Below are 13048 nucleotides of genomic sequence, written 5' to 3' on the forward strand. Positions count from 1 at the left end.
TCCTCACGTTCATTGAAAGAAGTTTCATTATAGTTTCTCGAATGTCATCACTGTATCTGCCATCTTCAAATGTTATTACTTCCTCATCATCCAACAAAGAAACCAATTTTTGAAGTTCTGGATTATCTTCTTTTAAAATGTTTGTCTTAATATATAACGAAACAACTTCCTTCTCTTAACTTATAACATCTTTGATATTGTTGTCATTAATATAGTTGGTTTTATTTTGCAAAATAATTTTTAAACTACTAACTTTTTTTTTGCAGCTTTATTTTCTCGTTTTTTAATTCAGAAATGTTTATATCAGAATTTTCAAGAATTGAAGTAATATCTGTTATTTTATTTGTTAATTGTGATATTTTATATTTTGTTTCATTTTTTAACGAATTCATTTCATTCTTTTTTATTTCAAGCTGAGTATGACGATATTTTATTTTTTTATTTCAATTTCTCATACTAAATTATTTTATTTTGACTTTAATAGCTCTAATTTGTTTTCAATAATATTATGCTTTTCTTCTTTTTCACAATAACGCTTTATATATATATATGTATATATATATATATATATATATATATATATATATATATATATATATATATATATATATATATATATACGTTTATATATATATATATATATATATATATATATATATATATATATTATATATATATATATATATATGTATATATATATATATATATATATATATATATACGTTTATATATATATATATATATATATATATATATATATATATATATATATATATATATATATATATATATATATATATATATACGTTTATATATATATATATATTTATATATATATATAACTTAAAAATTAAGTAAATTGAATAAAAAGTAAATTGTTAGTTATAAATAAGACTTACTGATAAACTAATTGGTTACAACAACAACATCATCAACAAAAAGTAAACCCACTATAGAAACAGTAAGTAAAAATTTGTAATAAAATCTCAGCTCTCAAAAAATATAATTCAACATGTGCAAAAATTTTTAGACTAGTTAGAGAGAAACGGCAAATTTACCTTATCGCACTTAAAAATATCTTAGAAAAATATACTTAGAAAACAATAAACCCACCCTATTAGACTACCAAAAAAAACAAAAGCTGATTGACATAATAAATAAATAGTTGCATAATCTATTTTTATATGGGGACGAAAGAATTAGCTTAATTTACTTGTATATAAACAAAACTGAAACATTTAAAATTGAATAACTTTATCAATTCTAAAGCAAAACAACGTCCCCAAAAAAATTATTGCAGTGCAACATATTCTAAAAATAATAAGATCTATGTATATACGTATATACTATTTATTTTCATGGGTGGGTTTTTATTCTTCGTTTTTTGGACGAAGGTATATTTTTTTCTGCTATAAAATGTCACGTGACAAAACTTCCTACATATAGAAAAATATGTTAAATAAAAATCCAATCCATTTTTGTTTGAAAACCAATGCATAAAAGCATTTAGACTTGACTTTATTTAAACATGTCATTTTCGTGTAATATGAGCATGCTCAAATTACCCAGTGTTTTTCATTGCAATTACCTAATTTAAAGTCCTAAAATAGCAGTGGTTTTAATTGCTTTTTGAATAAAAACAAAACATAGTAAAAAATTTTATTATTTTACCGGTACTAAATATTTTTCTGTCTTTTAAATTCAAAAGTTCTGAATTTTTATTGTTCAAAGGTTTGAGTTGATAAAATTGAAAAAATAACGTAGTTAAATAGTGCTTTTCCGGAAAAGCACTACTTAACTACTTTTTTTTCCGATTGATTTTGACCCCCTGGCTTTGCACAGTCATTAATGAAGCATGATAAATAACTTTTACAACTACAATCTACTACATCATTAACAACTGCTTCAAACCACTATAAGACCACCACGACTTTTACTTGGTTCAATATTTTTGGATAGGAACACTAATTACTTGGCTTAACAGACCAGCCGTAGCGCAGTGGTTAGCGCGCTTGCGTCCGAAACTAGAGATCCCTGGTTCAACGCCACCTCTGGGCAAGTTTTATAACATCGGTAAGAAAAGAGGCGTGAACTTCCTTTCAAATGCTCTTCCGCGGTGCTCTGTTATAAGATCGTCAGGACTTCTTGGGGCTTCTAAAATTAAAAAAAAAATAGATAAAAAAAAACAACATGAATACACATAAATACAATCAGTGTACTCTTTAAATAAACCCGCAACAAGTATCAATACTAAGTTCTAAATAAGTGAAATTAACTCATACTGAACCTTTACATCAAATGCACTGATATTTTTTGATGTTAATTATTGTTTATATTTAAAAAAGGACATGGTTCTAGTTTTGTTTAATTTAAAAAAGGACATGATTCTAGTATTGTAAATTTAATATGCAGTTATCTAAGTTGGCTTGTATTTTTTTAAATTTTATATGGTTTATTAAAAGCTTATATAATAAAAAAATTTAGAAAACAAGAAGAAAAATTGAAAATATAAACTATTAAAAAACAGATAATACAAAAAAAAAAAAAAAAAATAGGTAATATAAAACTTTCGAAATATAGAAATAAGTAAATTTTATATAACTAAAAATCTCATTAACAACATATTATCTTATATAGTATTTTAAATCTTAAAAAATCACGTTGATAAATATTGTTATATTTATGTAATATTCTATAAATAGGTTGGTACTGTGTATAAGTTTTTTGAGACTAAAAATTAAGTTGCATTTACAAAATACTTTTTAATTTTTTACAAAGTTACTTTAGTTAGTTTGCAAGTTGTACATGTTATGAAGAAGTAAAATTTAAAATCTTAAAAATAAAAAACAATTTGTAAAAAACGGTTAAATAATAAAATTTATACACTTCTTGGCTGGTCACACGATCAGGGAAGATGACTTGAAAAACTGTTTTTAGTCCATAACTTTAGTAAGTGGTATTCCACGGTTAGATTATTTTTTGTTGAGAAAAATTGTTAAACTTGTAGAGCGATAGCATTAACCTTAACCGATCTTTTTTTGGACGTATAAAAAAGACTTACGCGTGTAAAATAACATAAAATTATTTTATTATGATGTAAATACTTTATTACTATATTGAAGGGATTTGGAACTTTAATGCTCCCCTCTACCCCTCTACCTTCCTTTTTCTTTTCCTCCAAAAACGTTTTACTAACCAAACAAAAGTGTTTTAAAAAAAAAATCTTATATAGAAAATTTATTGTAATTTTAAGTAATTGAAATTTTAAGATTTAGGAAATCTACAAATAACAACTAAAAAAACATTGTAACACTAAATTTAAAGAAGAAACAGTATTAATTGAATAGTTCGGATAGTTTTATATCCGTTAAATAACTTTTTAACTTTACGTAAACGCTGCAAATGTTTGCGAATAACAATTTTCCAAAAAAGTAAAATTACCCATTCATTAAATGAAAATCGTTTATTATTATAAAAAATATAAATATGTCTGTTTTAAAAAGCGTTTAGCATTCTATTTCACATATTGTGTTTTGAATATATTTTTAACACTTCGAATAAGATAAAATATCGGCTATATATTAACTAGTCGATTTCATTTCTAGACCCTCCTCCTTATTAACACTGAAATCAAACGTAAAGATTTGGGTGACCCCGCCTTAAAAAAACAAAAATACAAAAAAACAAAAAACAAAAAAAACGTCATTAATTAATTAACCCTTTCTTGACGATTGACCCGCACGGCGGTTCATAAAATTTGTTTTTAAATGACGAGTGACCCGCATGGCGGTACATAAACAATTTTAAATATTTCAAAACATCTATAGCTGTTCTGGAAAACTTTAAACTTATCCTTTAAATGTGAATAATTTCTTAAGTTAATGCTTCAAACCGTTTGTTAATTGCGCTTACAAATCGCTCAAAAATCAATTTTAAAAAATAAACAAGAGATTAAAATAAACAGTCATAAATGAGATCCTTGATATTTTTTTCAATGATATTGGTGGAGAATATTTTTGTTTGATCACCACTATAAATGCCTCATTTATTTAATATCAAAAACAATATAATAATGTGTTTCTTGTTTATTTGTTTAAGGTTACATAAAGAAACTATATATTTTTCTTAATTTCATCATGATATATTTAGATCACGTTACTAAGATAATAAAAATTTTTTTTAATTTTTTTAATTTTTTAAAAGCCAATTCTTTGACAAAAAAAACAAGGTCTTATTTGTAAAATTCTGAAAAGTAGTTTTTATTTTATATTTTTTTAGTTGATCATGATCCTAGTTCATTATTTTACCCGCAGTCATATAGCTGTTTTTAACTCAGTCGCGAAAAGATTAAGTCTCATTCATTAGATACAAAAAACCATTGGAAAGTTCTCCTTTTTACTAATTTTTACTAATTTGCGAAAAATAAAAATGATCAATAATTTAATATTTTTCTTCACAAAAATAAACTCAAGCAAAAAACTTATTTCTTTGGAAACGCTTTTATACGAAATGTCAACTTTCTCTTAACTCTTTTGAGGTTTTCAAAATTTCGATGTTAAAAAAAAAAATGGTCAAAACTTAATTTTTATTTATCTAAATTGCCATACTTTTTTCAGTTCTTATATATATATATATTTTTGTGGTTATTAAGGTGCTCCCAGAAATCCTTACGGAACACCGCGGCAAAGTGTTCAACTAGGAAGTTCACGCCTCCTTCCTAACCTAAGTTGCTTTTTAGACTAGAGCCGGCGTCAAACCTCTGTTCTGAGCCAGAACTCTAACCACTGCGCCATGGCTATATTTATTTAAATACATATAACTTGGTATGAAAGGAAAGGTGTAACATTCGGCTGCAAATGTTAACATTTGCTTCACAACTTACAGCCTATCATGGTTTATAAACGGGTTGCTGAACCTTTAATGTAAAAAAAAATCTATGTATTTTTCATAAAATAGTGACTTTATTTTCTAAATTTGTATTTTTTTCATACAAAAAGTTATCAACTTTTATTCCAGGCCACAAAAAAACATGAGACTTGCGATATGTATCTTGCAGGGGGATGTGGTGTGATGGTTCAACACACCTTAAAATAAAAATATTTAATTTATTACTGCTCTGTCTTTAAGAACATTGAGCACATTTTTCTGTAATACATACTAATATAAATGAAACTTATCATTATCAGGGTTATGACTTTTTAACTTTTTGTACAATAAATAATTTCCTGTGTCATAAATAAAGTAATGAAAGTAGGATTTGTTTTATTTTTTAAAAATTTGCAATAAAAAAGTAATTGGATTATGCCATGTAAATAGCATGATGCCATGTAAATTTCAGATCGTTTGTGCGAATCAAAAACATGTAAAGCATTACCCAGTTTGAAAGTCCTTTTGTTTAAATGCGAGTTGTTGTTTTTTTATTAGAAGACGTGGGAAATGTATTTTCAGCTAGACAGCTTTAATGCAGCTCATTCCAACATTGAAATTATTAAATTTTCTTCTGTTTGGTTTTTTTGGTTTGTCTTTTGGAGTTTCGAGAGAGTTAAATAAAATTTAGTCAGCCCTCTGGTTAAAGTGGCTTCGGCTTCAGTGACAAATATTCTCATAGATGATAAATTTAAAAAAAAAATCTTTTCTTAGGTATTTGCAGAAAGAAAACTTAAAATTAAAAAAATCTCGTTATTTTAATTCCGAAGAGGTATACTAGAATGGTTTTACACCGCGGTACAGTCTGTATAGTATTATAGTATAAGTTTTGAAAGCTGGATTACTCTTTTCACTGGATTAGTTTTAAAAAACTGTTTGAACTATCAAGAAAATATCGCATTAAAATCACCATTTAGGTTAAGTAATCGTTTTTTGGATACCTTGATAGTAAATATATATATTTCCAACTTTTAGAGAGTCTTTGCTTTTGGTTGAATCTTACATTTTGGTTGAATCTTATATTTCAATTTTTCGTTTAACTATAGGTTAGTTTTGTTCTTAAGCGTTTTGTTGACAAGGAACTTTTTAAATCCACCTCAGATTTTTTATAATATAAGAAAGCAAAATACCTTTTTGCAAATCCGTCAAAAATATTACCTATTATAATCTTGACATTTAATAGTTCAATTTTAATTCAAAAAATAAAAAATAAATAAATATGAACTAGCTCTAAATTAGTAATAATTGGTCTAAATTAAAATAATTGGTCTAAATAATTAGTCTAAATTAGTGTATAATTGGGTATATGGCACGATTCAATATCTTCACACGCCAACTATAAAAAACATAACAAAGTTTTTTGTGAATAACTGATGGCAGGTCTATTTCTTGTACTAAAAGCAAGCAACAATCTATACGAAAATGATTTCTTCACGTGACTAAACACATCAATCATATCCCTACATGTTTCATTATTAGGTACCACTTGTTAAAACTGGTTTAAACCACATGCTTCATTAACAGTTTCACTAATTAAAACTTGAAGAAAATCTGAGTATGTGAATAGAATGTTTCATTTTTTCCTCTACTTTAACATGGAACCAAAAAAAAAAATCCCTCCTTTTATAATAGATAAAAAAATTTCTTATCAAGATTTGATTACTGAAAAAAATTTTATGTTGATTATGCTTTAAATAAAAACATAAAACAACAAAAAATTGTATTGCAATTGTTTTTATTGTAAACTAATGATTTTTAGTTAAAAAATTATATAATTTTTTCCCCGCAAATGCTTTAACATAAACTTTACATTCTCTTAAGGTTACACCCCTTAACTTTTGCAAGTAAATATTTTTGATTTATATGATTTATATGCACATTTATAAATTCTCCATTGAACACATATTCTATGATAAATGAATAAATTGCCTTAAACGCAGGGAAAAAAAAATTGCTAAAAAAATCTTTATAAAAAATAAACATTTAGTTGCAAAAAAAGATTGTGATATGCTTAATTTGGTCCTTAGACACACTTCCATTCACTTTCCAAAAATAGCCTTGCCATTAATTAAAGGCCTTTTTTTGTTGTTACAGTAATCAAATATAAAAAATTAAAAATTCAAACAACTTTTTTTGTTCATGAAAACTTTTATTTTATATGTTTCTCTTTAATTTATATGTTTCTATTTATTTTATATGCTTCTCTTTATTTTATATGTTTCTCTTTATTTTATATGTTTCTCTTTATTTTATATGTTTCTCTTTATTTTATATGTTTCTCTTTATTTTATATGCTTCTCTTTATTTTATATGTTTCTCTCTATTTTATATGTTTCTCTCTATTTTATATGTTTCTCTTAAATTATTATAACTTTCAACAAACAAAATAACAAAGCATTGAAATAAAGAAAGAAAGAAAAAAAAGTTAAAACATTTTCTAAAACTAAAGTTTAAACCTTTCATTTATATAATGAATAAAGAACATTAAAACTTTCTTTTTAACATTCTTTTTTCTTTTTTAACATTTGTTTTTTCTTGTACAAGTGTAAAACGTAAATTTCTTGAAAAAAAAATACCAACTAAAAAATTTAACATTTATTATTAAAAAAATTGTTTTAAATTATTTTCTCGAGATTAAAAATTATCCATTATTCAAAAAAAGTTTTTTTAATAAAGTTTACATCTACTGATGATATGCATTTATAGTTTTAATTAATATACATTTTACTTTGTTTAGTACCCATTATTTTTAAGTTCATAATTTTACCGTTTTTTTTTAAGAAGAAGATGAGAAAAAGATTAAAAGTCCTCATGAGCAACGAAATAATAGTGTAAAGGAGTATGTTGCGCATTTGGTTAAAAATGTTTCTTTCCATGGTCTTTCTTACGTCGTCGACAAAAGAAACAATTATTTTCGTAGAGCTATATGGTTTTTAATTACGGTTGGTGCGTTTATCTATGCTGTTGAAAAAGTTTATGAAAGTACTGTTAATTACTTTTCTTACCCATTCAAAACCGCTCGAATGAAAATTTATGTCAATGAATTAAATTTTCCGGCTGTATCATTCTGTAACTTGAATGATTTTTTGTTTAGTAAACTAAATGGCACCAAACTTGATGAATCAATTTTGTATCCTGATATTCCTGAAAAAAACAATGTCTCAGAAATAGAAATCAGCAACATTACTTCTGCTGCCACAATTCGATTAGATCAAATGTTAGTCGATTGTGAGTTTGAAGGCAAAAAATGCACTCATGAAAACTTTACTGATTTCCGGACTATGCAGGGAGAACTTTGTTTTACATTTAACTCTGGAAAAAGGTCTCATTCATTATTGAAGGTAAGTGGAGTTGGGGTGTTAAGAAGCTTAAAACTGACAATTAATGTTCAACATTATGAATATTATCGAGATGAAATGGCTGGAGGGATTCATTTAATGATTCATGGACAGGATGAGGAGCCAGTTAAAATGCAGGGACAAATAGTATCTCCAGGATATTCTTTTTATGTTAAAGTTGAAAAAAAAACTGTGAGTATTTTAGTTTTAAAATAACAATAAAAAAAAATCTATATATTTTTTTTTAACTCAATTTATTTTAGGATTATAATGTCTTTAAAAATAGTTTAATTGATAATAATTAAATAATTTAAATAATAGTTAATAAAAACCAAATGAATATTAAGTTAGATATCATTATTGTTATTATTTTTATTTATCATATTAAACTATCCTTAAATAGTAAAAAGGTATGATGAAAATAAAATCGTGTTTGCATGTCTTTAAAATTTGTTTAACATAAAAAGTGTCTAATGCTCTCAAAAAACAAAACAAAAATGCAACAGTAAAAAACTAAACAATAATACGACAGTGAAAGCAATACTGCAATAATAGCTTAGTAAATTAACAACATGATTATCGCATGAATTATCTATGAATTTTATCAAATATAGCATACCTGTACTGTGTGCAATGCATAACTGTATAATACTCATCTCTCTCTCACACTTTCTCTCTTTTTCTCTCTCTACATATATATATATATATATATATATATATATATATATATATATATATATATATATATATATATATATATATATATATATATATATATATATATATATATATTAATATATATATATATATATATATATATATATATATATATATATATATATATATATATTATATATATATATATATATATATATATATATATATTTATATATATATATATATATATATATATATATATATATATATATATATATATATATATATATATATATATACTCTTTTTCTCCGGGTGTTACAAAAAGTGGAAAACGCTTGCAAATCGAATTAGTAAACTAATTACCAAAAGAAAGAGAATTTATAACAGGCGTTTCACTACAGGAAAACAGATTTTTGGCGTGAAATCAGTCTTGCTGATAAAGTTCAAATCGCAGCCCCTATCTCTGAGACACTAGCAGACCAATTAAATGATCATTTTCAAAGTGTTTGGACTGGCAAGAAACAACCCAGCCTCTCATGCTTCATTACCCGAGAGGCAAACCCGTCTATTACCCCCATTTTTACCCTTAATAACATTGTCAACCCACTCAGCAAACTCAAACTAGGTTTCTCAGGATCAGATGATCTTTCTCCGTTTTTACTCAAATCTGCTCGCTTTGAAATTGCCTCATCACTCTGCGTCCTATTCAACCGCCTCATAGAAAACAGTTACCTACCTGACCAATGGAAATCAGCATACATAACACCGATTCCAAAAATTTGTAACCTACAATTGTCTAATGACTATCGACCAATTGCCATTACATCCGCATTATGTAAAGTTTTTGAACGTATTATTACCATATTATTGTCCATCACACCAAGCACTTTTGGGTCTCAAACAAACAGTTCGGTTTCCTTCCAGGCCGAAGTACGATGGACGCTATTATTTAAATTATAGAGGACTGGAGTCATGCAAAAGATAACAACAAATCAATTTATGCAATATTCTTTTATTTCGAAAAAGCTTTTGATCTTGTCAGTCATGACAAGTTACTGTTAAAGTTAGTGGTACCTAGCTGGCACACCTCTTGGATCGCAGCTTACTTATCTAACCGTCAACAAAGAATTAAAACAAATGATCATACCACTGACTGGAAATGTATCGAAGCAGGTGTACTTCAGGGTAGTGTTCTAGGTCCAATCCTGTTCATTCTATTTATTTCCGACATTAACGTCTATCTTCCACCTGAAACCATCCTCGAAAAATATGCTGATGACATACTGACCTATATAAATAATGATAAAGTTCCTACCAACCTGCCTCAATCCATTGTTGATGGCGTCGCTCTTTGGTCTAAGGTAAACGGAATGAAACTTAATGGCCCAAAATGTAAAATCATAAGAATTATTCCCAGATGCTCCGAAATTCAAGCTTTACCATCCATTGTACTCAATTATACTGAACTTGAAATAGTCAGCAGCCACAAATATCTTGAAATCATGCTCAATGAGAATATTGATTGGAATGAACAATGGACAAAAGTTCACAACAATATAAAATCAGTACCATATCTGCTCAAACGTCTTAAGCAAATTGGACACACTTAGCCAAACCTTTTCCAGGTCTACCGATCTTACGCTATTAGCCACTTGATATATAGTGCTCCTATTCTCACATCGTGCAGTGCTGCTGAAAAAAGAGAGATCCAACATTTTCATAAAAATATCCTACAAATTATTGGAATTGATGTAACCAATTCAAGCAGCTTCAATATTATTTTTGACATTAAAGAGTTACTTGACAGGATCTGTATTAATACACTTAAAAAGATCCTTGCAGACCCATGCCATCCTATAACTACTAAATTAACTCAAACCAACAGCAGAAACCCTAATAGATTCCCGTATGCTCTTAACACCGCAAAAATAACTACTTACCAAAAAACTTTTATTCAAAAATACCTCCGAATTCTTCGTGATGGCGTCAGTGACCTCTACCTCCCAAGCAATATTGGAAGCTCTACTGCTTTTTCAATGCATAAATAATATGTTCCTCCCTGTATTCTTGGCAAAATATTATTTTTAAAGGACAGATAAAATTGTACAATTCATTACTTGTAATGCTAATCAATTTTAAATAAAGATTTATAAAATAAAATAAAAATAATATATATATATATATATATATATATATATATATATATATATATATATATATATATATATATATATATATATATATGTATATATATATATGTATATATATATATATATATATATATATATATATATATATATATATATATATATATATATATATATATATATATATATATATATATATATATAAATGGATCGAACTATATGAGCCGAAATATTACATTTAAAATTAAAAAAGTTTTATATAAATATATAATATTTATATATATATATATATAAATATTTATATGTATATATATATATTGATGTATATATATGTATTATATCTCTTGATGTATGTAAATATTGATGTATATATATATTATATATATGTATATATGTATGTATATATATATATATATATTTATATATATACAGTGGCGGAACTTCAAAATTTGGACCCCTCCCCCCCACCCCCACCCCCGCAAAAGAATGTTTTTTTTAAAAAAAAATAAAGCTTCACATATTAAATAGATATTTATTTCATATATCATATTTAAAAACAAAAAATTAAACAAAGATAAAGATAACTTCAAAACGAAACTAAAACTTAACCGAACTTAAATAGTGAAAACTTTCCTCCTTGATTTCATATTGGCAAAATCGGTAATGATGTTTTTCATTTCCATTTTTCCGGCCGCTTTTGTCTCAATAGAAACTATTGCAAGGTCGCTTAAACGTTCTTTACCAATGGTATTTCGTAAATAATTTTTTATTATTTTAAGTTTCGAAAACGAACGTTCAGCTGATGCAACAGTAACAGGTAATGTAAGAAACAATAACAATGCTGTTATCACTTGTGGAACGCTTGCAGCTATAGTTGACAATTTTACTATTAAAAGGTCAGCCAATTCACGTATAGATGATATTTTTGATATTTCATCGTGTAGCATTGACTTTACCATAACCATTTGCAGCGGAAATTCAGTTGTTATATCTTCACTATATTTTCTCTGAATGGCTTCTGCACAGCTTATGATCTCACGTTCTTTCATTACCATTAATTTATTTGGATGGATGCAGGAAAATAGTTGTACCACTTCTTGCATTCCTTTAAATCTATTGTCGAGTTGGTTGATAACGACGTCCAAAATTTTTATAAAAATATTTATGCGAAAAATTTCCTCACTACTATCAAAATGGTGATCTGTAGATAATTCGTCAAAATGCCTTTTCACAATTTTTCTTCTTTTTTGAAAAAATATTGCAGGAATCTGCCACGTAGTCGCTATTTCTACCGCTTCAAGTTTTGCTGAATCAAACATCTTTCTATATTGTTTTAAATTTTTGCTGGCATTTTCTAGAGAACCTGAAGCTGTCGTAAGATCTAAATTTTTAGTTTGCAGCAATTTTGATGGTATATGTACCTCAATAAGGATTTTAGACAAAAGCACGCATAAAAAAACAAATTCGAAACTGCTCATATTTTTTTGTATTCGTACTGCTTCTTCGCGTTCTTCACGTTTTGTACTTGTTATTGATATCTCGGAAAGAGCTTTCATTATATCAAGAAAGCGAATTTTAACGGCGAAAAGAGAAGTATATCGTCCTGCCCATTGCGTTGGATTTAACCTTTTTAATGTTATTTGTGATTCTCCTGTATATTTGGATAGTAGATCCCACCTGTTTATGCTATTTCCGAAAAATGAATACACATCTTCTAGCATTACAAAAAATGAAGCAACTTTAACACAACATTTAACCGCATCGTTAATAACAAGATTTAAATTATGAGCTGCGCAATGCATATACATAGCATTGGGTTGATTTTTCTTAAAAAGGGTCTGAACCCCATTGTATATCCCACTCATGATGTTCGCACCATCATAACCTTGACCCCTGCAGTTACTTAATTTTATATGATGTTTTTCTAACAGATTTAAAATTTCTTCATGTAGTCCAGCAGCAGTGTGGTTATATATTTC

General features: G+C 26.6%; 1 protein-coding gene across 1 annotated transcript in view; it reads left to right on the forward strand.

Annotated features, from left to right (window-relative positions):
* Positions 1-7706: 7706 nt before the first annotated feature.
* LOC101239399 (acid-sensing ion channel 1-like) overlaps positions 7707-13048 on the forward strand; it is a gene marked incomplete at its 5' end in the record, with an annotated part of 59472 nt that continues 54130 nt past the window's right edge. The window contains 1 exon segment of the mRNA NM_001309738.1: positions 7707-8456. Coding sequence (NP_001296667.1) covers positions 7707-8456 — 750 coding nt within the window.

This window comes from Hydra vulgaris, chromosome 11, assembly GCF_038396675.1.
Source record: "Hydra vulgaris chromosome 11, alternate assembly HydraT2T_AEP".
NCBI classification, from domain to species: Eukaryota; Metazoa; Cnidaria; class Hydrozoa; order Anthoathecata; family Hydridae; genus Hydra; species Hydra vulgaris.